Genomic DNA, 24841 nt, shown 5'->3' with positions numbered 1-24841 from the left:
AGTCTATAATCGAACCTAAAATGTATTAAGACAGGGATGTTTAAGCTGAGACTGATGTACAGCAATTCACAAAGGGGTTGACATCACAAGTGCATTTCACAATATTCCTCCGACCAGAGGACAAAATATATAATATGGAACTAGGAGTAAAAGTGTAGTTAAGATATCAGTTTAGATAAAACTGAGTTTAAATTTATGTCCCATGCAAGCTGTGTTACTGATTATGTCTCCATTTTCCTATTTTCATTTTTCACTTAGTTTCCCCATCACATTTTTCTGTCTTTGAAAACAGTAGATAGAATTTTCCAGTCTTCATGAAAGGAATTATCAAAATAGTGCTAAATTCTCTAGCTAATTTTCTAAGATTTAAATTCTTAAGTTTATTCAAACCCACAAAAAAAAACCAAAAAACAAACCCAAACAATTTAAAGCATCATTTAGAATTTTTTGAAATGCTTATTTTTAATGCAATAACTTCTGGAAATACTTCGTCTGCTTCTGTTAATTATGCTTATTAAAAAAAAAACAAACAGTAAAACATCTTATGGATTAAATTTATTTTTATTTTAAACCTTTAGGGTTTTTTTCTGTGTAACTTGATGACATTTACTTTTCTTTTTCAAAAATTAATTAAAATCTCCATAGAATTATTTATTCTCAAAAATCTACACATCTGTTTATCAAAAAGAATAACTGAATTTATCTTTCTTTTTGTCAAACAGCTAGGCAAAGCTAGCTAAAGTAATTCTTAACTTCCAAACTGAAAAAGACTAAAAAAGTTTGAAAGTGAAATTTTAACTTCACAACACCCTCCTTACCATTGGTATTTTCATATAGCACCATAAAAAATATCTCTGAACTTTACTGAAAAAAATTATACAATAACTTTCTTAGAAAACAAATACACCAAACTAGCCACCTACATCTGCATACCAGAATTAGCTGCAAAGAGCAACACAATATTATGTGATGCTTTTCATATGCAGAATAAATTGGAATTATCTGGGAATTTCTTAGACATTAAATTCCAAGTGAAATATATGTTATGCTTTCCTTTTCATAATGACATTGTTGGCTTATCCACAATGACCACATCTTATATTTGATAGAGAACTATTAAAATACTTCAACACAAATCACATTTTCTAGAGTATTATAATTTCAGATCTTATCACCTTGCTCTTTTTTTGCATTCCTTTGAGAACAGCTGCATAAAAAACTTATTTATCTAATTTGTATATAAAAATGTCACATTAAGCAGTGTGACTTTATTAATTTAATATTTATTACATCCATTGCATTTTGCTTACCCACAAAGCACATTGACCTGTCAAAATAGGAATTTTTACATTATTTGTAAATGTAAATTATTTATCTACTCTTAAGAAAATAAACTTGACAGTTACATGTCAGTTTGAGACCTTTTAAGTGTTTACAAATAAATAGTTTATTTTACCAGCACTTCAGCACTTTTCCAGGAATAGAAATTCAGCTGACTGTTCTATAAACAACAACAACAAAAAAAAAAATTAAACAAAAACATAAAAAAGCACCCCTCCACCAAAACAAACAACCCACACAAAAAAACAAAACAAAACAAAAAAATAAAATCCAACCTTGTACTACAACCTCACTTTACCCAGGTTTAACCTCTAAATTGAAATAAATCTGAACTTGTCTACCTTTTACAGATTTCTAGAATTTCATATATCATCCATGAGTTTTCAAAAGGTAATTATTAACAGGTTTAACGTTGCTTCATTTTAAAGTTTTTCAAAAGGCTTTTACTCAAGTGATTAGAAAACTCAGGTCTTTTGACAGCTGTTGTTTTGTTTTATGCATTTCAGTATTACTCAAAAAATTACCAACTGATTTGAAACTTCTTTGGTTTAGACACAAACTAATGCTGTTGGCAGAAATTCCAGTTTTAATGACATTCACTTTCTTGAATTCTGTTCAATATATTTTGCTGGTTTGCATTTCTCTAACAATAAACCATTATTTCCCATTCCCAAGTATCAATTCGTTAACAGAAATACCACAAGAGTGTCTCATACTTGGAAATTCAGACTGCATTTTTCAGTATTAAACGTTATAACTCTGTCCTGGGTTCAGCAGTAGCAGTCATTCTTTCTCCTTAGTAGCTGGTGCAGTGCTGTGTTTTTGACTTTCGGCCTGGGAACAGGTGATTACACTGATGTTTTTAGTTGCTGCTCAGTAATGTTTACTCTGACTTTCTGAGTCTCATGCTCTGCCAGGGAGGAAGGGAAGCTAGGAGGAAGCAGAAACAGAACACCTGACCCAAACTAATCAAAGAGGTATTCCATACCACAGCACGTTATTCCCACTATATAAACTAGGGCCAGTTAGCAGGAAGGGTTAGATCACTGCTCGGTCAGGCTGGGTATCAGCTGGAGGGTGATTAGTGGTTGCATTCACTTCCCTTGTTATTTCCCTTATCATTATTATTATTGGTGGCAGCAGTAGTGGTTTTTTGTTATACCTCATTTAATGGACTGTTCTTACCTCAACCCATGGGAGTTACATTTTTTCAGTTCTCTTCCCCAACCCTATGGGAGCGGGGGGAGGAAGGGGGGAGAGTGAGAGTGCAGCTGCGTGGTTCTGAGTTATGGCTGGCCTTAAACCACAACAAACTCTCAGAATACTGTAAGTCCTTCTGTACTCCTTTTCCCAGTAAACACCTGGTTTGATATATTTGTTGATAGTAAAGCCTTGCCTCTGGTTATTATTTTTACAAGACTCTGAACAGGATGGGAAGAAAAAGCCCTGTCCACTTGATTTTCTTGGTTTAGTGGTTTGTTTTTGATCTTGATCCAGAGCAATGCAAATCACAATAACAATACTCCTTCATGCTCTTTATAATTATACTGTTGCTCTCAGCAGATGTCTTCTACTGTATTATAGACTGAGCACCCCAGATTATTTCTAAGGAATCTCTCCCTATTCGTGTCCATCATCTATTCCTGAACAAGTTTCACCCTTAGATTTTAAAATTTGAATAATATTCTGCTCCGTGCCAGCCACATCAGTTTGTAAGTTTGTAATTTTCTGCTATAGATCACCAAGATGAAAGTCTTGTCTTCTAAATTCAAGTGAAATGCACTGTTACTGTATCAGTTGTCAAAAGTTCAAATGCAGCATTCTCAACTCATTGCATTCCTTCTCTATCATTATGCTTAGACCTTTAGTTATACAGATGTGTTTATAAACAAGAAAAGCTTTTCACATAAATTGAGATGTTGCTTAATTCATTTACAGAAAAGATGAGCAAGCTTTTCAGAACATCCCAATTTCTATTGTCCTCCTCAGTTGCCTGTTCTTTAATGTTTCTTGATCACCTTTTCTCACCTTCATAGTGCGCTATGTATGTTCCCCTTAAAGAGAATTTTTCTCCCTTGCCTTTGAATCACTTGGGTTTTTTTTCCTTCATTTTCTAGCATTACTGCCCATCTGCCATCACCCCACATCCATCTCACCCCCCAGATCTTTAATTCCCCGTAGTGTAAAGTTACATTAACTGCAAAGATGAGTATCCTGTTTTGTAGTAGTACAGGATAAAACAAAATGGAGGAAAACACACACATACACACACTAAACAACAAGATGTAAGAAATCTAGAAATAACATATGTGAAATATAGAATAGTTCAGCTGGAAGGGACCTACAACAGTCATCTAGTCCAACTGCCTGACCAATTCAAGGCCAACCAAGAGTAAACGCGTATTATTAACAGCATTGTCCAAATGCCTCTTAAATACTGACAGGCTTGGGGCATTGACCACCTCTCCAGGAAGTTTCCAGTGTCTTGGTAAAGAAATGCTTCCTAAGGTCAAGTCTGAACCTCCCTGATGCAGCTTTGTGCATTCCCATGAGTTCTACCACTGGATATCAGCGAAAAGTGCTCAGCACCTCCCTCTCCACTTCCTCTCCTCAGGAAGCTCTAGAGAACAGTGAGGTCATGCATCAGCCTCTTTCTCTCCAAACTAGACAAACTCAGCATCCTGAGCTGCTCACCATGCATTTCAGACTTTCACTAGCTTTATTGACCTTCTCCAGACACATTCAAGTACCTTAATATTCTTTTTAAATTGCAGGGTATGGAGCTGCATTTAATACACAAGGTGAGGCCACAACAATGCTAAATGCTGGTCCAAAGAAATTGTAATTTTATTTACGAATCAATGCTATCTGTACATTACCATAAAAATATCAAGAAAATGGCATCTTTTTCCTTCATTTGAATTAAAACACAGGGCTCAATACTGAAAACCAACGCATAACATTTTTATTTCTGAAGTAATTTTTTCCAGCTTTTACTTTGGCTTCTGTTCATAGATGCAACAGATTTTTGGTGTTTATACTCATTCACCCAAGACCAAAACAAATGTTAATTAAGAAAAAAACCTCAGAGCCCTGTTTATATCAACTTGATCAGCATAAAGCAGTAGTTGGCAATATAACTGCCACTATAATTTAAAGGCCAAAGCATCTAACTGTCCATATTTCTTTGTTTAGGAATTCTGTAACATTACAAACTTATTTAGAATTCATCTAGTCTGTTTTATTTAGCACAGAGATTAGAATATGTACTTGAAATTAAGTTACTGTTTGAGACAAATTAAAACCATGATGATGAACATACTGCATTTTCCCACTTTTCTTTCTTAAAGACAATTGATTATAACAGATCTGTAAATCTGAAAGGACTTAATTAGTATCCCGGGACAGTTTAGTGGTATTTAATTAACAAAGAGACCATAAATTACTTTAAGGAAAAAAAAAAAAACAAAGCTATCTAACCTCTCATTACATCCTGTTAGGTTTTGGTGTTTTTTTCATTTGGGGGGATAGGGGAGTTGAGAGAGGGGATGATTTTTCTTTTTTTTGATGGGAAATTCTAGTTAAAAGGAATATATTTTGTCACTTAAAATGATCACAAGAAGCAACACTTACCTTCAGACTAGCAAGAAAATTTTTCTACAGCCTCATTCCAAATATTTTTCTGTACAGCAGATGGAGCACATTTGGAAAAAAATAAAATCCTTAAAAGCCAAAAAAAAAAAAAATCCTCCTAACTTTTTTAATAAAGGAGAGTAAAATGTGGGTGATTAAAAGAGAAACAAAGGAGGATGAAATAAGAATGATATCTATCTTTGATTGAGGAATCCTTGGCCAGATGGAAGAAACAGATGTAAACACTCATGGTTTTCTGGCTGCGTTCATTTTAATGAATTTGAATTGTCTTCAACGGCACAGGATTCTTACAACACAGTTTCAAAATGTTACCTGAAACCATCATATTCAGCTTTAGCCCTAGGTTCACATCTGAATATCTGAATGTTTATCTTATCCCATGGCAGAATACCTCTTCCTCAGCTGAAGTAACTACTTCCTTTCAAAAGATTCCTCTCCTCCCACCCCTTGTCTCAAACAACACCAGTTTGCCATCGCACTGTAAGACAATTTATCTAACAAATTTATCTATCTAACAAATAAATCTACTTCTTTAAGATTGACAGTTTCTCACAGCTAAGAGTTTTTCCCATCCGTACTTCAAAGGCAAGAGATAATGTGGCCTTCCCAGCAGTGTGTCCTGATTCTGAATTCTTTGAATTATCCACAGAAGATGCTAATAAAGAGAGCTTGACAGTCTTAAATTAAAATTTCAATTTATTTACAGCAAATGCCACAAAAGAGAGGATTAGCTTTTTAAAACTGATTTTTTTTCTGTCTCTTCAAACAGCAACAGATTTCAAGAAAAAAAGATGTTGTAGCTTGCGTGACAGTTTATCAGCAGGATCAACCAGTGTCCTAACATGAAGGGTCAAGCCACCCAGAAAGAAATAAAAATGTAGGATGAGTATTTCCTGAAATAATTCTTCATGTTTTTAAAATAAACTAAATACTTGAGTCTCCTTATTCATTGTCAACTTTCCTTAAGGCAAAACAAATTTTAGAGTAAGGTAACGGAAACGTAGCAAATTGGTATGTTTTTGCTGGAAAGTCAGGAGTTAATTTTTAACTCATGGAACTCATCTGCAAAACAAGCCTTCAAACCTCTTTAGGTTTCAATTTCTAGCAGCTAAAACCAGAACTCCTTCTAGAATTCTCTCTGAAAAAAAAGCAGATACTGAAATTACAGACAAATATGGCATCTGTTTTCTACCTTAAGTAATGCCAGAAGCAGTGTTAGAATTTAGGTCTTCTGTTTCACCAAGCATACTAATACATCTCTCAAGTTACCATATTTTTCTTCAGAATTAAAAGCTTTAAATAAAATTAAAAGACATAGTTGTTCACAAGTGTTAAGGCACTGCAGAAAATGCAAATAGAGTGTGACTGATGCTACTGACAGCTATGAGCGCAAACACAGAATTCAGCAACTAAAGCATACTTATGGGAATACTTATACTAATAAATGTACATTATTTGCTATACGCTACCTTGCAGATAGAAATTGTTATAATTTAATTCTCTTAAGAAATATGAGTAGTAACACCTGTCCTCCCTCTCTTTGTACAAGTGAATACATCTGCACATAGAATACATCTGCACATAATCTAATGCTTTAGCCTTACCAGTGCTGTCATCATAAACAACAGTTACTGTTTTCCACTTGAAGAACTGCACAAGGTCAAGTATGGCACGGCTGAGTGAAGAGAAATCTGGATAGAGGCTGACATAGAAGGAGTCCTTGTTGTCTGACACCTGATGTTTCCAGCGGGTCTGGATATGTGGAACACCCAAAGCGTTGCAGATGGATTGCACGGCATTAGCTGAAGAGCTATGAGATGGTCCGAAGATGGCAGCCACCCCAAGGGACAGCTGATCGCAGGCTGAAGAGGAGACAGAAGTCTGTCAATGATGAGAGGAAAGAAAGCAATGTGCCAGAAGGTACTGCACATTTCATATAAAACAAAAGGCACTCCATGAAATGTAAGTGCACTGCTGACAGATCTCCCTTGTTGTGTTACCCTTTCACTTTACACAGATTTCAGTTTCAGAGTACATTTCTAAACTTTCACGAGTTGATGAATAACAACACTTAACATTAAAATAATGCTTGGCTACATTTAATAAACACCTCTTTGTCAGTGGAAGTCACAAAGGCCAGCAATTCTGCGTCTTCTAAAAGATACAAGAGATTCATGCTCAGCTGCATCTTACATTTGGAAAAGGTCCATATGGGAGAGTCTTCTTCAACCAATCAACACTATTTCTACTGAGATCTTAACTACTCTAGAAATTTTATGTGTTAAGTAGATTCCAGTTATTAGACAAATTATTACTTTCATTGAAATGGACATTTGAATTTCTGTATCTGAAAAGTAGGCATGTTGACAAGCAAAATTTAAAAGACAACATTTTCCTTAAAATTAAAAATTAAATTGCTATCTGCTAATGAAAAATAAATAAATAAATAAATAAATAAATAAACGCCCCTTCTGAAACACTGGTAACACTCATGTTTCCTATACCTGCATTAACAGATAAAACTGACCCTGAGATTCACTGACACGATACTGCTGCATTCAAGTAGCTTAGCTCTCCTGTTTCCAACGTAGGGTTGCCCTACCTATACAATGCATTAGTAGTCTCTGGCCATTTATTATGTCCCACAGTACGCTCGACTATATTTTGTAGAATATTAGTTGGGGCATGACAAAAAAAGAATGCAGGAAAATTAGTCATTAATGCAGGTCAGTGTTTCAGCCCATGCCCTTCTGTTTAGATAATTACCAGAGATATAACCTTTATGAGTATGCGGATCAGAAAAACATCAGATTCTGTCTTCAAAGAAAATACCCTATTTAGTAAACAGAAGTAATGAAAAGTATCCTCTTAATCCAACCTATGCAAATATTTGTATGAGGTTTGATTAACTGATACTGTTACTCTAACATCAGTGTTCCTGACAGCTGAGGAAATAAGCAGCAGAAACACATTTTGCCACATTAATTTTTCAGCAAATCAAAATTAGTTTATTGTTCACACCTTTTTCAACATGATGAAAATATTGCTAAGTCTTTCAAGTGCGTTCCAGAAACTATGCTGGCACACCTTTTCATTACTAAAGAGCACTTTTAGTTTAAATTAACTTTTCATAGGCATATGGGATCTCCATTGCATTTCTGAGCATCGGATCAGGGCCTAAATGACTAGCTTGATAAAAAAACATTTATGCTAATATTGCCCTTCCTAAGAGCAATCAACAAGCTTTATGCAAATGTCAGTAAATGGGATCACTAACAACAGCCATAGATACCAGATGGTTTTTCAATAGGCTTTTTTTTTTTTTTCCCCTTCTGTTTCTGCGATTTGAATAATGCAATGCTTTCACACGTGATTTAATATGGCACTGGCTCTATCAGACACATACCAATTTTGCTAGTGCACTAGGGATATTTTGCTTGCATTGACATTATTCTTCACTGAAACAGGATTTTGGGAATACCGTATTACCTTCAGATTGCTATTTCATATACTACCTTTAAAAAAAAAAAATATTTCATTTATATTCAACTTCAAAACTATGTGTTACAGAGAGATCTAAACAGGCTATTTTTCATGCAGCTTCTACCTGCTCACTGATAGTCCTAATCACGAGCCACAAAATGAGTCAAATGTTTAAGCCTCACTGTTAAAACTCTGCTTTGGAGTCATCATAAATGAATCATTTTATGTTGACATTTAGCCTTTAATTCTGAACTAAAGCACCTGTCAGAGGAAATGTAGTTGGCTGTATTGTGAATTGATGAAGCAAAAGGCTATTAACAACGAAAGGTTACACAGGTTTTGATACAGCCCAACCAGTTACAAATAAAGAGTTGCATTCTCATCCAAGATGCAAGTGGGAACAATGAATATATACAATCTATTCCATATGTCCAATCAATAGCAGGTCGCCGTTCTAACTTCAGCTACTACAGTCTATCAAGAATCAGCAACATGCTACCTTTCACTTTCAAGCAAACCTCATTTAAGGGCTGAAAGTAGTTGCATTGTCTCAGGAAAGACTTAAGGAATTAAATATCACAGAATAAATTTCTCTGCTCTCTACACCCTCCCTCAGGAATTGAGAGACTTTGTTCTATTGAATTTCACAGGACAGTGTGTTCTGGAGTCAGGAAACATCTGAATTTGGAAGATGAGGAGGAAAGGAGAAGGAAGAGGCCAGAATTTATTTATCCATTGGCCAAGATGGAAAAGAAAGAGTAGTCTTTCCCAGAACCTACTTTAATCTATGAAACAAGAAACCGGAACAACTACTCAAAAAGACTTTTTAAAAACAGTTATTTTCCTTTTATTTCTTCACAAACCCTCCTCTGAAAAGAAATTATCTTGCTCATAATATATTTAGCTCATAATGTTTTTCATAAATCAAAACACTTTACAATGACCAAATTGTGTGTATTTCTGTACAAATATCAATACTGTATGTTTTCATACCTAGCAACAACAGCCTATGTTAGAATTGTATATTTAGGAGAAAAAGAGACAAAACAGGTTAGCAATATTAACTTTGCATGTTACAGCAAAAAAGAAAAACTATTTATCATTTCTAATTTTTTTAATCACAATTATATTCCACTTATGTACTTCAATGTACATTCATCCTGACATGGCAACTTTTCCATATGTAACATTTATAAGGTGTCATCAAAAGTTTGTATTCATCTTAGCTCACTATAACATCAAAACCATTTTATTGTGTAAAGCTTCCAGTCTTCAAGGCTTGGAGTGTCATACTGGGACCAGATCACCTAGCAAATTTTGCTAGAGTCTGTCATGAGAAATGCAGGTTGACTTCTGACTCAACATTCTTTTTTGTTTGTTTTATTGTTGTTAAGAATAACATTCAGATTAAATCATCTCCTCAATTTAATGAGAAAAAGTTTTTTCAAAGAACATGTAGTACAATGCAAAATTCAGTCCTACTGAGTTCTGACAACAGGCTTTGTATTTTCTTCTATAAATACATATTGAACTTGTTGGGGGTTGTGTTTTTAGGATATGGCAATGATGCAGTACAACTTACATCTACCATCACGGATTTGAATGTAAAGCAATATGGAAACTTCAATTTGTGTAAGAATCCAAGATTTGAAAATTTAGAAAAAATGTTTAGAAATAGACCTAATTTTTAATTTTTCTTTAACAAATTATTTATACTTAGGATAAAACTACTGAACTTAGGCCTGGACATTTACCTGATAACAATATTCTTAAGAACAGACTTAATATTAAGGGGGGGGTGTGTTATCCTATGTTAATATAAAATGCACAAAATTACAACTACTTGCTCCTCTTTGAAGCACACACCTGATTAACTGCATATGAGACATTCATACAATAAAGCTATTTGTAGAGATGTACTTGAAGTAATTGGATGCTTAAAATTGAATTGGAGCCTTCTTGGTTCACTAGAATTTGGGGGCACTTGGCATTTTTCAGGAAAAAGTCTGTAGATAATGTTTTCTCACTCCAAAAGGGTTGCTCACAATGCTCAGAAAAATTTATTTCAGATTTTAAGTATTTAAAGATACAACTTTTAGATAGGGGCAGTGGGAGCAAAGATGACAACATAATTTGTAAGCAGTTACCATCACAGTCTTCCAGGAGAGATCTTTAAAGTAGTTCTTTGATGTCAGCCACAAACTTGTACAGTATCATTGCATAGGGTTTTATTGAACAGACATTTTTTCAGGTAGGTAAACTAGGTGAGTCTTAGTTGCTCATTAAAAAAAAATAAATATGCAAAAGGTTACCTTTTTTGGATGCTTCAAAACTGTCATAGAGATTTATCTTTTGGGTGTCATATGTTAATGTGGTGTTTGGCAGAAGAGTTCTATTTCTGTTGATTGTGTTCACAGCAAATCTGAAGGCTAATTCTTCTGCTCCCATTGGGCCAGATTCCACACACTCAAAAATGCCTCCTGTTAGTGAAAGAAGAAAGGAAAACACAAACTTAATAAACTTCATAGAGTGTAACTTATGAAATTATCTCATTATTTTGGTAAGGTCTGAGACAAACCATAAATAACCCACCAACAAATCAAGCTAACTTCAATGAAAACCTGTGTATTTACTTATAGACTCTCCCTTTCTGACATTATTAAATATGAAAAGGCTTTTCAGTTTTGTAATTCAACAACCTCTTCCAACCCACTTCCCACTATAGGGTGGAGGTGTTAACTTTTTTCCTGCAGATGAACTCTCCAATGGTTGCTGAGAGCCCTAGGGGCAGATGTTCAAATAATATTAGTTTAAAAGCACAAGAACTAACTACTGAGATGAGATGTGACTAATAATTATTTAAACATTAATCATTTAAAACTGAGAATGAGACACTGATGGGGAAGGCATTTGCTTAAGCAAAAAATAGATATCTAGGGAAACGGTCCAAACTGATTGAGCATAGAATGTATATGTAACCAATTTTAACAATACTCTAGAAGCTAAAGCAAAAGAGGCTTGGATAACATTTAGATAAATAAAGGCATAGTACACAAAAAATGAAAAAAAATACCATATTTGTTTTTACGATAATTCAATATTAATATGAAAGGCAACCATTGCTTTTGATATTAAGGAAGTACTCTGTTCAGAAAAACATAGTCTGACAGGACTGCTTAAGACTTACAGCATCTAAACATTATAGATCAAACTGTGACATAATAATAAGATCCTGTTTTGATTGGGGGAAATATTTAAAAATTGCTGCAGAAAACTAAAAGCTAGTAAATAAATAAAAAGTATAGCTAGTCAGGGACAAGAAAAATAAAAAGACATTTCCATGAACATAATTAAAATTAAAGTAGATTTTACAGACTTTTCTAAGGCATCCAGAAAGCAGTTGTTCAAATATATGAATAACCCAGTATCACACAAACAGATATTAAAAAAAAAGTATATATATATACCCTAAGTTACAATGGATCCATAAAGAAAAATAACATTACAATATCTCTTCTAACTGAATTATTTACTCTGGAAGATTTCTTATTTAAATGTGTTTGAAGGTAAATATCTTCCTTCTTTATTTCTGTATTTTTCATTCTGCTTATTTCTAAATTCTTGAGATGGGGAATTCCCTCTCAAAGATGCAGCCATGACTCTCAGCATAAGATAAAATAAATATGCATTTTGACCTCTCATATCTGGGTAATTCCTAATAGTAGTGACAGTCCATCACATAGTAAGCCAGTTTTATGAAGATGACAAAGTCTCTACCTGTGGTGAGTGGCAACAACATGAAATTTCCCATGTGCACCATTCAGTAGTTTGTTCCCTCACTCACACATTCTCTGTTCCTGTGATAAATGTATCCCCAGGAAAGCTAGCAGCATATGGTCTGTCTGCTTCAGGGTAAATTTGTATTCCCAAGGAAAACAGGTAGAATAACCTGTTTCTGTTGTCCTATGATTAGAATATTTTGCTAGAAGGTAGGAAAACACAGCTTCTAATACCTGAATATTTTCACATTTTACATTGGATAGACACTGAATTAAAAATAAAAACCCTAGAGGAATCTAAATTAGACCATATACTTGCAGTTTCCTGGCTGTTTTCTGCCTAGAGGTTGTCAAACTTCCACTAGCCACCTTTCATTTCAGCTTTATGCTACTTCCATAATTGTCTGCTCAAGCAGCAGGGGAGGAACATCACACAATTCAGTATTTTGGAATCTAGCAGGTGTAGGTTCATCCTAATCTTCACACCAAGAAGAGACTCCAATCAAGAGGCTCTCAAAGTGGCCCGCGTCCTGCTAATGTGCAAAATGGCTGAAAGTGCCAGGCTCCTTTGTAATGAGTAATAGCTGCTAGCTTTGGCCAAACTAATACTACACACAGGGCATCACCATTTTTCAACTAAACTTTCAAGTGATTTACATTGAACCAACACACTAAGAGCAAGAGCTTAAGCAGACAGATGCCTGCATTCTTCATATCAGAAAGTAGTCACAATGCAGCTTCTCATTCTCCAGGTGCGAGCCCTTTGAAGTGTGCTTGGAAGTCTATGCTTCAGACACTTTCAGGTTGCTCAGCAAAGGCATGTAAATGAGTTCAGACTGACAGGAATGGGAAGCCTTAAAGAGTGCTTTCTCTAGTGCTGTATAAGATGTAAGCAGAAACTTATTTGGAAACTTTAAACTGCCTAGGTCTTACTGTTACGTTCTTATGTTTGTTACTGAATATGTAAATAATAGCAAAAGAAATACTTTTAGTATTTCTAAAGAAAATGTGGGTTTTGGGGTTGTTTTTTTGTATATTTATATATATAAAATGGAAAAGAAATTAATGAAAGGGATTGGCTTTCCATTTCTGGTATACTCAAGTATAAAAAGATAGAGGTTTCCTGAGGCTTTCATAGCATACCAAGTCATGTTGTTCCCTCCCAGGCAGACTGTTCTCTACTGCTGTTGAGCCTCGTATTCATGAAAGCCATCTTAATAGTCAAATTGAGGAATGCACTGCCTGCTCTCAGATAAGCAGACAGAAAAGTCATAAATCTTGACATTGATATGTGAACAAGCAGCAAAGCCAACTACTATCTCTGTCTAACAGCTTGAAAAATGCAGGTGTTGGGGTTTGTCAACACCATTTATAGACCCATAATAGGCAAAACCATCAGTTGTCTTACACAACTAACAGCACATCCTAGAGGAAATGGATGTATTTTCACTGCCACCTGAAAACAGAGACAAAAAAACTTAAAAGGAGTAAATGTATATTTAATACTTAGTTTGCTTTAATGGTCTCATATATGACTTCTTCATTTACAGTGTTAATAATATGAAAGTTCATCTCTGCCCTAAACAGCAATGTTAGGGAACATGGCATTATGTAGCTACAGCTCAATCTGTAGCTCATGAAGTTTTATTGACTGCATACAGTAGGTGACTGCTGTATAGCTGAACACTTCAAGTCTTTATTGTCACAATAACTACTTCACAAAAAGCTCACTAGATTTTAGTAGTGATCAATATCTGAATCACAGTGATGGGGAATTTTTAAGACAGGCTAGTCCAAGCTAGATATGCATGAACAACTGTAAACCAATCTTTAAATACTGTATCTTTTGCAGGGACATCCAGGATCCAGATCCCCTATTAATCTTGATATAACAGAATTGCTTTTACTGGATCTCAAATCCACTAGGATTTTTCATCAGTTGTCACATGGAAAAAACTTTCATATAATAAGTTCTTATATGAAAAATCATGGCAGTCAGGTGAAGTTCCCAGCATCTGGAAAAAAGGAAATATAACACCCCTTTTCAGAAACGGAAAATGGAAGACCCAGGAAACTACAGACCAATCAGTCTCACCTCTGTGCCTGGCAGGATCATGGAGCAGACTCTCCTGGAAACCAGGCTAAGGTACATGTAAAATAATGGGGTGGCTGGTGACAGCAAACATGGCTTCACTAAGGGCAAATCATGCCTGACGAATTTGGTGCCTTCTGTGATGGGGTTACAGAACTGATGGACAGGGGCAAAGCAGCTGACATCGTCTACCTGGACTTGTGCAAAGCGTTTGACACTGTCTCACATGACATCCTTGTCTCTACACTGGAAAGACATAAATTTGATGAATGGACCACTCAGTGGATAAAGAACTGGCTGAATGGCTGCATGCAGAGTTGCAGTCGAGGGCTCAATGTCCAACTAGAGAACAGTAATGAGTGGTGTCCCTCAGTGGTAGGTGTTGGGACTGATCCTGTTCAACATCTTTGTCAGCAACATGGACAGTGGGATTGAGTGCGCCCTCAGCAAGTTTGCCGATGACACCAAGCTGTGTGGTTCGGTTGATAACGCTGGAGGGAAGGAATGCCATCCAGAGGGACCTTGACAAGCTTGTGAGGTGGGCTGAAGCCAGCCTCATGAAGTTTAACCATGACAAGTGCAGGGTCCTACACCTGGGTCAGAGCAACCCCAGGCACAGCTAAAGGTTGGGCAGAGAAGAGATTCAGAGCAGCCCTGTGGAGAAGGACTTCAGGGTGTTGGTCAATGAGAAACTGAACATGAGCCTGCTTCAGTGTGCACTCACAGCCCAGAAAGCCAACCGTATCCTGGGCTGCATCAAAAGTAGTGTGACCAGCAGGTTGAAGGAGGTGATCCTGCCCCTCTACTCTGCTCTCATGAGACCCCACTTGGAGTTCTGTGTGCACTTCTGTTGTCCTCAACATAAGAAGGATCTGAAGGAAGTCCAGAGGAAGGCCATAAGTATGGTAAGGGAGCTAGAGAATCTCCTATACAAAGGCTGAGAAAATCGGGGCTCTTCAGCCTGCAGAAAGGAAGGCTGCGTGGAGACCTCATGGCAGCCTTCCAGTATCTGAAGGGGGCCTACAAGGATGCTGGAGAGGGACTCTTCATTAGGGACTGTGGAGACAGGAAAAGGGTTAAATGGTTCAAACTAAAATAAGGGAAGTTCAAGTTAGATACAAGGAAGAAGTTTGTTACTGTGAGGATGGAGAGGCACTGGAATGGGTTGCCCAAAGAAGTGGTAAATGCTTCATCTCTGGCAGTGTTCAAGGCCAGGTTGGATAGAGCTATGGGGGTGACATGGTCTAGGGCTAGGTGTCCCTGCCCATGGCAGGGGAGTTGGAATTAGATGATCTTAAGGTCCTTCGCAACCCTAACTATTCTACTATTCTATGATTATTTCCCATAAGCAATAGGGAAAATACAGTCATCAATGTAATACTGATGCAGTAACAGTTTCTTTGGAAACAGAAACCACTGAAAATAACCCAGTAATATTTTATCTAAAAAAAATACAACATTTAGTACATTAGTCTAAGCAATGTAGACATTATTCCCCAAAGAAAAGGAAAACCTGAAATTATAAAAAAAAAAGTAAAAAATAATTTGTTCTGAGATTGTTCAAATTAAAAAGCCTGCATTTTCCACTTAAAAAAAAAAAAAAAATTGAAGAATTACCACTTTTAGTTCACAAGCCATCTTGGTTTTCTCCAATTTTGAAATCATTTTCTCAAACACAAAATCCAGATGGAAAAAGAAAAAACTCAGCTTGCTGCACATCTTGACAAAAATCACAAAAATTGGTCCTGCTCTCAACTAGGATAACCATTTGAATTATTTGACTTTCTTTTTCCATTCCACAAAAGGGTCATAAGCATTCTTCTCCCAGAAAAACATTCCATTTTAGGGATCACTATCTTGTGTATTTTGCATTATCATCTCCATGTGATATGTGATAAAACCTGCAGAAATTACAGAAGTGCTTAACTACACAAAACCACTAGATAAACACAAGTCCCAGAACAAGTCATTCATAAATCTCTCATCTTATGCATGGAGTACTTTTGAAACAGATGCATGCCATAAAACCTGAGCTACTGTTGCATACTTGAAAAAATACAGATTCAAACAAGCTTCAAAAGTGTCTGAGTAGAACTACAGACAAGCAAACTAGCAAACTTGGCTGATACTAAATCAAATAATTTCTCCTTTGTTCCAGTACAGTCCCAAGTTTGTCTCAGTAGAAATGAATGTTATTTATTTACAGTAGCTACAGGCTATTTTACAATCCATGACCTCTGAAAAGTGAAACCTTTAAATACTTAACAGAAGGCCACACTATCTCAGAGAATAACCTGACAAATCAGAGGGAATGAAGCTTACAGACGACTTTAAATGACTGAAGCTAAAATAATTGGGTTTTAATATCACTGCATGTATATGAATATGAACTATATACACAGAACTAAAACTTCCATGGTTTTCAAATGTGAATTTAGGAGAGAAAAATTTAAACACAAACTCGTTCTAATACAGTATTGTTGATGTTATCAAAGTTATGGAAAGAATAACATTAATCATTTCAATTTTAAATGTGATTTTCTCATAGAAAGATGTAAGATGAAGTTTCTTTTTTTTTTCCTAATATCAAACCAATTTGGTAAAGATCTCACACATACGCTGTTATTAATAGCTATAATTTTTTAACACTATAGCTATGTTATCATTGTCATGCACCAATCTGCACAAGTTTACAGACAGCTATGAAGGAGGCCTTTATTAATACATAATGAAAAGTAATATCAGTCACATTGTGGCATGAGCACCATTTTTTAATGATACAGTAACTTTTCAAACATTACAATTAGGTTTTGCCTAAACACATTCACAAGGATTAATGCAGTAGTCTTCCGTCCATTTATAGGCTACTTACAGAGCAGCTACAATTTTCAAACATTCTTACTTACAGGTTTGAAGATATATAAATCATAGACCATTTATTTTTATTCCAGAAAGAGTCTCAAAAATATATTAGAACACTAAGCATACCAGTTCCCTAACCTCCTAGGGCTAAGCATAGATAAATGTTAACAATAGTGCATTAGGCCACAAAAAGTTATTCACCCATCTTCTCAAACATTGGGTTGTGTCTGGAACCACATTTGAGATGCCAAACTGTACACAGTGAAGGAAATTTTATCCAGGTTTTCAGTTGTTTTTCAAATAAAAGTGATTAACTTCTGAGAAGTAGACATTAAAAAAGTCAATTTATTTTGAATTTCACTCCTACAATACCGTGCTATTTAATACTAATACTTCCATATGCAAAAGCTGAAGCAAAAACAGCTTGTTTTTTTGTATTCTTTGAGGAAGGAGGGACAGTTTTGTTTTAATAAGGTAAACAATAGTCAGGAAAGAATGCAGGACTCAAAGCTTATCATTATCATTTTTGAAGCAGGGCTTAGAAAGTTTGCACACCTAATTTCTCCAAAGTTTCCAGAGCCTGTGGTTCAGCAGTTACCAAGAATAACTTGACAATTCTGTGGAAAGCTGAAAAGTTTCCTAGGAACTCTAGGCATCCAAGCATGTATAGAAATATCGCAGTATAAGAAACTCATACTAGGATCCCTCGACATACAAATATTGCAATCTAGAAACTCATGGTAGGATCTCTTGACATACAAAGATGAAACAGAAAAGCACCAAATTTCACAGAAGTCAGAAAGCTCTTAATCAGAAGTTCAAAGACACATTCAATGAAATATGCTTGTGATTATATGATTATTGATTTTTTCAAATAAACATGTTAAAGTGCTAGCCTATAAAGCAGAAAAGAGATTCCATTATAAACCAAACTCCAAGCCATGCTCTTTCACTGTTCAGACCAATGCCCTAACCAGCAGGCAATATACTGACATGTAACACAGTTATCATGATTGGATAGGCTACAATATAAGAGAGCAGTTTTCAGTCTGCAAGACCCAGAAAACCAGAGGAAGCCTGAAGTTATCATATACTCCTATACAGCTCTGCTAGGTATGAAATAGGAGCCAGCCCACAATTTCTAGATCATGTGCTTCTTATCCAAATACTTTCTTATAGAAAATGCTTAAACAGAAGAGGAAGTCAGGGTCAGGACTCAGTTTTCTTCAAATTAGTCTACAGTCCCAGCCTTTAGCTTCCAACTTGCTTTCTTACTTAAATCTATGTTTCCATCTACAACAGTAGTGCACCTTAGCAGTCTGCTGTTATGTGGTCAAGCCACCTTCTTCTTGCTCTTTCTGGTCAAGTGATTCCTAGTGCATCTTCAGCATCAATTATTTGCATGTGCTAGCCAGAAAAATATTCAGAATCAACTCCCAGTTATCCAGATAATTTGACTCACCCTTCTAAGACCCAGCAGCTAATTTAAAAGCAACAAAGCAAGCCCTGCAGGATCTAGCAAATGAAGATCACATAATATATATATATTAGAGACATAAAACATATATGTTAGGGACTGTAGTGACAGGACAAGGGGTAACAGGTTAAAACTTAAACAGGGGAAGTTTAGATTGGATATAAGGAAGAAATTCTTTACTGTGAGGGTGGTGAGGCACTGGAATGGGTTGCCCAGGGAGGTTGTGAATGCTCCATCCCTGGCAGTGTTCAAAGCTAGGTTGACAGAGCCTTGGGTGATATGGTTTAGTGTGAGGTGTCCCTCATGGCGGGGGGGGGGGGGGGGGGGGTTGGAACTAGATGATCGTAAGGTCCTTTCCAACCCCAACTATTCTGTGATTCTATGACAATATGCATTATATTTTTTCCTAAAGAAAAAAGAAGAAACAGATTCTCACACTTAATGCCTATATAAATCTTCAAAACAAGTAACATCTTTTCCTCTTTCCAAAAATACCAGGAAACAAACTGTACTGAAATTACCCACAAAAGCTTAAAATTACAACACACATCATAAAAGATCAACCACTCTCAAAATAAACAGTAAGAGTATTCATTCTTATGGCTTTGACTTAAAAAGTCAATAAAATTTTATTTGCAATCACAAAAGACTTAAATGTGGATACTGCAAATGGATTTATCCAAAAATGTATGACCTGAGTTCTGCTGAACGCCATGACCTCTGTTAATGTAAGTAAAACTTGAGAACCTGGATTCCTGAGGGGTATCTTTACTAGAAGTAAAATGTATAAGTGATTATAATCAGCTTCAGGATGACTTTTTTTCTTTTTTAATGCTTAATATTTTAAAGTTCAGGAGTTTGGAGATAAGTGATTTAAGCAAGTTAAAAAAATATATTTTCACATTTTTCTTCCTTCTCTCAAGATTTTCACAGATGTAATCCTTCAGTAATTCAAAACAGTTTTTATGAAGTGTATTATCTGATTTGAGAGGGAAAAAGAAAAAAGATGTACCAGGGCTTCAAGTGTATATGACTGCACATATATAACAGAAAAGATACAGAATACAAAACACCATACTGTGAATGGCATGACCTGCATATACTTTTCACTATCTACAGAATAATTACTTTCATAAATGGATTTAGTTTTGTTGTTGCTCTTCATAGTCACTCTTTGGGCTAATGAAATAGTATTTAGAATTCCATTGTGGAGCAAGGTGTTACAACTGCCTATTTAAAGGACTCATACTGCTATTATTTAGTGAAATACTTCTTTCCAGAGACATTTCAGACAAAATGGAGAATTGTGGTATTTTTTCCGTGCATATGCAAAGTAACATCCAAAGAATCAATGCAAAATAGTTTCTTAATTAAAAAAAAAATGTGTAGAATTCTACTAGTACTCTTCCATGATCCCTGAATAAGCATAAGCAAGAGCTGGTAAATCCATTTGCTTAGCAGTAACTAGACCAGTGTAGGTTTGCTTTCTAAGGACTGTATATATGAGATACAAAATAAAGATTTCTTATCCTGCATATGGCACTGTAAAGTGGGGGGGGGGGGGGGGGGTGGAATCCATTATTTTTATATTTCAGGAAACTACTTTCAAATTTCAGTTTGCTACATCATATTTTACATTACTTTGTAGTAATTCATTACTACTTCTTAACACTTTCATGTTACAGTGCATTAACTGGAACATCTTATTGCTTCCGTTTTGTCCTTAAAGCTATTAAAACAGATTTTTCTTCAGTACTGCTTGGAGCATTTAATCATTCTTTCAAAATGTTTCCCAACAGTACTACAACAAAACAGTTTGAAATCACTGCTATAGGAGTGCTGTGAAATAACAGGAAAAGTTACAATAGTTATAAAAGAACTAAAAAACAAACTTCAAACTTAGACTGATGGAAAAGTTTTAAATGTGACAAACACATTCTTTGTTAAATTTAATGATGTTTCACATAAGTACTCAAATGTTGTTTCCAAAAATGTTTGAATTAAGAGTTGCTTAGAAATTAAGTTATTATCTTTTCACCTTAGTGACAATCTCACCAAAATCACTTCTACCGAAAGAATTGCTACCCTGGTTAAAATTCAGTATGTGCTGCTATGGGATTATGATTTAGATACTTAGAAGCAGTTTTCAGAAAACTATAATGGATTATTATTTGGAAAAAACATCACTGTTACTTTCCCTAATATACCATCTGCTTGGATTACATAAAGATGGTATTTCTGTGTTCTCCCAATGATTCTCCTTTTGAGTCTTCAGCCACGGGAAAGGAAAAAGAATAAACAAATAAATTTAAAAAAAAAAAAAGTTATGTACCATGAGTACAGAAACAAGCAAATAGTGTGGGCAAACGAGTATTAGGTGCTTCAGACAAACACTTCGAGGAACAAAAAGGAGAGAGATCTGTAGTGAGACTGTTATGTGCTAATGTGGATAAAAGAGAAAATTAAACAAAACCAAAGAAAGCTTCTTTGAAAGCAAAGCAGAGATACTGGGTGCATCTGCTGCTAGACTGTGCAGATATATTTTTAATGGTTTAAAAATACATTGGTTCAGATTCTTTGAGCTCACCTATTTCATAAGGTACACCAGTAGTGAAACATACTACAAATTGCAAGGTGACCTAGGATAAATTATGCATCTCAGTATGATGCATACAAACAAAACATTAGAAGAAGAAATTAAGACATTGCTCCACAAAGAAATAAATGAAATGTTCTACATCAACTCCATAAATAACAAGAAATCTAAGTTTAAAGTTTTCTAAAAGCTTTTGCATTCTATTTCTCTTCCAAATATTACACAAAGATGCTCAAATTTTGCCACAGTTTCTAAAGTCATTTAATTAATATGATAAATATCAATAAAAGCATGTTAATGCATATTAGAATTGAGTGCTTCAAAAACTGGTAATTTATGGTAGATTCATGTAGAGAGCAGATTCTAGTGGGATCTTGAAGTAAACAAGCAAAAGTGTTTAAGGAGGCACAAGGGGGGCAGTTTCAATATGATAGACATCTTGAAATATGATACACATGTGAGACACTGATTCACTTCTCCAGTGATAAACCAGTGATGTTTAATTCACAGCCTGCAGAAATATTATTGGAGGGACAGGGGGAAAGTGTAGCCCAGAATCAGAAGTCAAAAACATTTGACCTGAAGCACAAAGATACTAAATTCTTTACACTCCTCTCTCATTTCATAGAATCATAGAATCATAGAATAGTTAGGGTTGGAAAGGAACTTAAGATCGTCTAGTTCCAACCCCCCCCCCGCCATTGGCAGGGACACCTCACACTAAACCATATCACCCAAGGCTCTGTCCAACCTAGCCTTGAACACTGCCAGGGATGGAGCATTCACAACCTCCCTGGGCAACCCATTCCAGTGCCTCACCACCCTCACAGTAAAGAATTTCTTCCTTATATCTCATCTAAACTTCCCTTGTTTAAGTTTCAACCCTTTACCCCTTGTCCTGTCACTACAGTCCCTAATAAATAGACCATCCCCAGCATCCCTATAGGCCTCCTTCAGATGCTGGAAGGCTTCTATGAGGTCTCCACGCAGCCTTCTCTTCTCCAGGCTGAACAGACCCAACTTTCTCAGCCTATCGTCATACGGGAGGTGCTCCAGTCCCCTCATCATCCTCGTGGCCTCCTCTGGACTTGTTCCAATGAGTTCCATGTCCTTTTTATGTTGAGGACACCAGAACTGCGCACAATACTCCAAGTGATGTCTCACGAGAGCAGAGTCCTCTCTTACAGAGTGCTCTCTCAGAGAGAGCAGAGTAGAGGGGCAGGATCACCTCCTTCGACCTGCTGGTCATGCTTCTTTTGGTGCAGCCCAGGATACGGTTGGCTTTCTAGGCCAGTACATTTGCAGTACATTTGACTGCCATTTAGTTTTCTTAATAATTACCCAATTAACCTTTCCAGGAGAGGGAAGGTGTTTATATACCTAATGACAAAAATATGATCTAGATGTGCAAGTAATACTTCCACAGTATATCCTTTAATTTTGATTCCATCAGTATCCGAGATTTCAGCACTAGATATTTTCCAGAGTTTGGGTTTAGATTGATTGTCAATTATATGCAGATATTTTGGTTTATTAAGAGTTTAAATGTTAATAAATTACTAGGTATTATGATAATTATGCTCTAAAAAAGTTGTGCACAAATTTGATAATGAAGTTTTAATCAGTGAATTAGAAGCCTCTTGGGAAAAATTGAAAAGTTGTCTTGGCAGGAAATTATACATCCTACCTTATCTGAAATGTATATACAGATTAAATATTAACTTCTACCTTGCATAAAACAACTTTTCCTTTTTATTCACTTTTCTATATATTTTTCAAGTATGTGGCCAAACTCTTCCAGATACATCTTTAACAAGAATACTGTCTTACCTATTATGACCACAGTATTAACTTTTCGTATACAACCATATACTTAAAAAAAGTCTAAAATGCTGTAAATTACTTTGTTCATGAGAAGACTCATATTTGTAAAAGCACACCGTGTTTTCCTGCTAATTTACATGGCTTAATAAGAAATTAGGTTTTCATCCAGTATGATCAGTTTCCCCTGTGCTGAGGATTTTCTTTCCAAAAAAAACAAAAAACAAAACCAAAAAACAAACATTTCCATGGAGAAGACAATATTTTTTGTAAGGAAAATGATGGTCAATGAATCATAGGTAAAATGTTTTCTCAAGGAATCTGTATCTTACAACTGTATTTGACAGTGTCTAAGAAAACTACTGAAGGCCATTCTGATTTAGGCATATGAATAAGCTATCTAGTCATCTTTTTCACAAAACTTAGCTCTGCAACTTCTGTTTTCAGGTATTTGAGCAAGGAAATATACTCAGCAAGGAGGCAGGATATTGACAGAATCAGTCCAAATATTTGCATTAGGCAAACAGTCTTAACATCAGCAACAGGGAGGAAAAGAGGCTTAAAATAATCTGGAAAATAAATTCTACAACAGCATATAATGTGAAAGCTCTGCTTTTGTGCCAATACCTTGTACATTACACATAGTTTTAATCACTGATGCCTGAAAGCATTGTAATCCACGGATCTTGGAGAAAAGTTCAGTTCACCTGAGCAATCCCCTAAGACTCAATGGGTATGTCTACATATGGGCTACTGATAATGCTTTAGGCTACCCCTGCTGGCCTCTGGTACAGAAAATAAACATCTTTCCCAGGTCTCACGTCTTAACTACAGAAGTGACTAAAACACAAATAGATCTCAAATTTTATCAGTCCTTTTGAGGCTTATCTGTATAGGTCTCCCATTTTTGTCTGCCGCCTACCATTGGCTAAAAGGGGAGTGTGTGTACTTATCATACATATATATCTGAAGCTTGAATCAAGTCCTGCTCGTTTCAAAAGTGTTAGACGGTATCTGCAAAAGGTATAGAGAAAAGCAACAAAATATATAATGAATTTCACATAAGGACTGAATGAGAAGGGATAACTCAGCCTGGAAAAGAGACAGCTTGGAGTAAAATAGAGTTCTGCAAAAATATATGTGGCATGGAAATGGTGGGCATATATTTTTTTTTCAATGTTTCTTCACATACAAGAACTAGAGAGCCTTATTTAATGCTAGTTATAAAGTATTTACTGACAATTTTCACTTCTTGCAGAGGTATTATTTAGGGAAATCAAACAAAAACATTTCAGTGTATCAAACAGTGGCTATAGTTTACTGTCTGATAAAGTGCCTTAAAATTCAATGACATTGGCCTTTTTTCTAGAGCTGGGAAATTTTACTTCTTTCTGATGATGTGAAGTGGTGATATTTGCAGTAGACACTTCATGTAATAGGCAGGTTTGTCTAATAGGTGGTTTGTATGCTGAGAGAATATCTTTGAAACTTATTTGAATTCTCTTTATTTCATATTTACTGGACAGATGTATTTGCTGACAAAAAGTGGTAGTTTGTCTAAAATTTTTGTATTTCTCAATCTCAGCTGACAGATAAAAATCCAAATTAAACTTGCGTTTAGTGACATAACAGGATTGAAATATGTTATTAAAATTTATCAAACAGAAAGGTCAGCAACAATTATATTTAATAGTCTGTTATTGTCAAAACACAGCTACATTTTTACCAGCTTCTAG

The 24841-nt window shown here is 35.5% G+C and overlaps 2 protein-coding genes across 7 annotated transcripts in view; one reads left to right on the top strand and one right to left on the bottom strand.

The window, feature by feature from the left end:
• The window catches only part of LOC134158493 (uncharacterized), a 494286-nt gene that overhangs the window by 290640 nt on the left and 178805 nt on the right, over positions 1-24841 (top strand). The gene's annotated exons all lie outside the window — the stretch shown is intronic.
• Positions 1-24841, bottom strand: part of GRIK2 (glutamate ionotropic receptor kainate type subunit 2) — a 405127-nt gene that overhangs the window by 256091 nt on the left and 124195 nt on the right. For 5 of the 6 annotated variants that reach the window (XM_062608486.1, XM_062608483.1, XM_062608485.1 and 2 more), the window contains 2 exons: positions 10791-10958; positions 6600-6857 (listed from right to left, as the gene is read on the bottom strand). In XM_062608486.1, coding sequence (XP_062464470.1) covers positions 6600-6857; positions 10791-10958 — 426 coding nt within the window. Of the gene's footprint in view, positions 1-6599; positions 6877-10790; positions 10959-24841 lie in introns of those variants that run through there. The other variant, XM_062608488.1, reaches the window with a different exon arrangement.

This window comes from Pezoporus occidentalis, unplaced genomic scaffold (assembly GCF_034315485.1).
Source record: "Pezoporus occidentalis ecotype Australia unplaced genomic scaffold, CSIRO_AGI_Poc_V1 ctg13, whole genome shotgun sequence".
Taxonomy (NCBI): Eukaryota; Metazoa; Chordata; class Aves; order Psittaciformes; family Psittacidae; genus Pezoporus; species Pezoporus occidentalis.
Note: the sequence above shows the minus strand (reverse complement) of the source record. Positions and strands in the feature narration are given on the sequence as shown.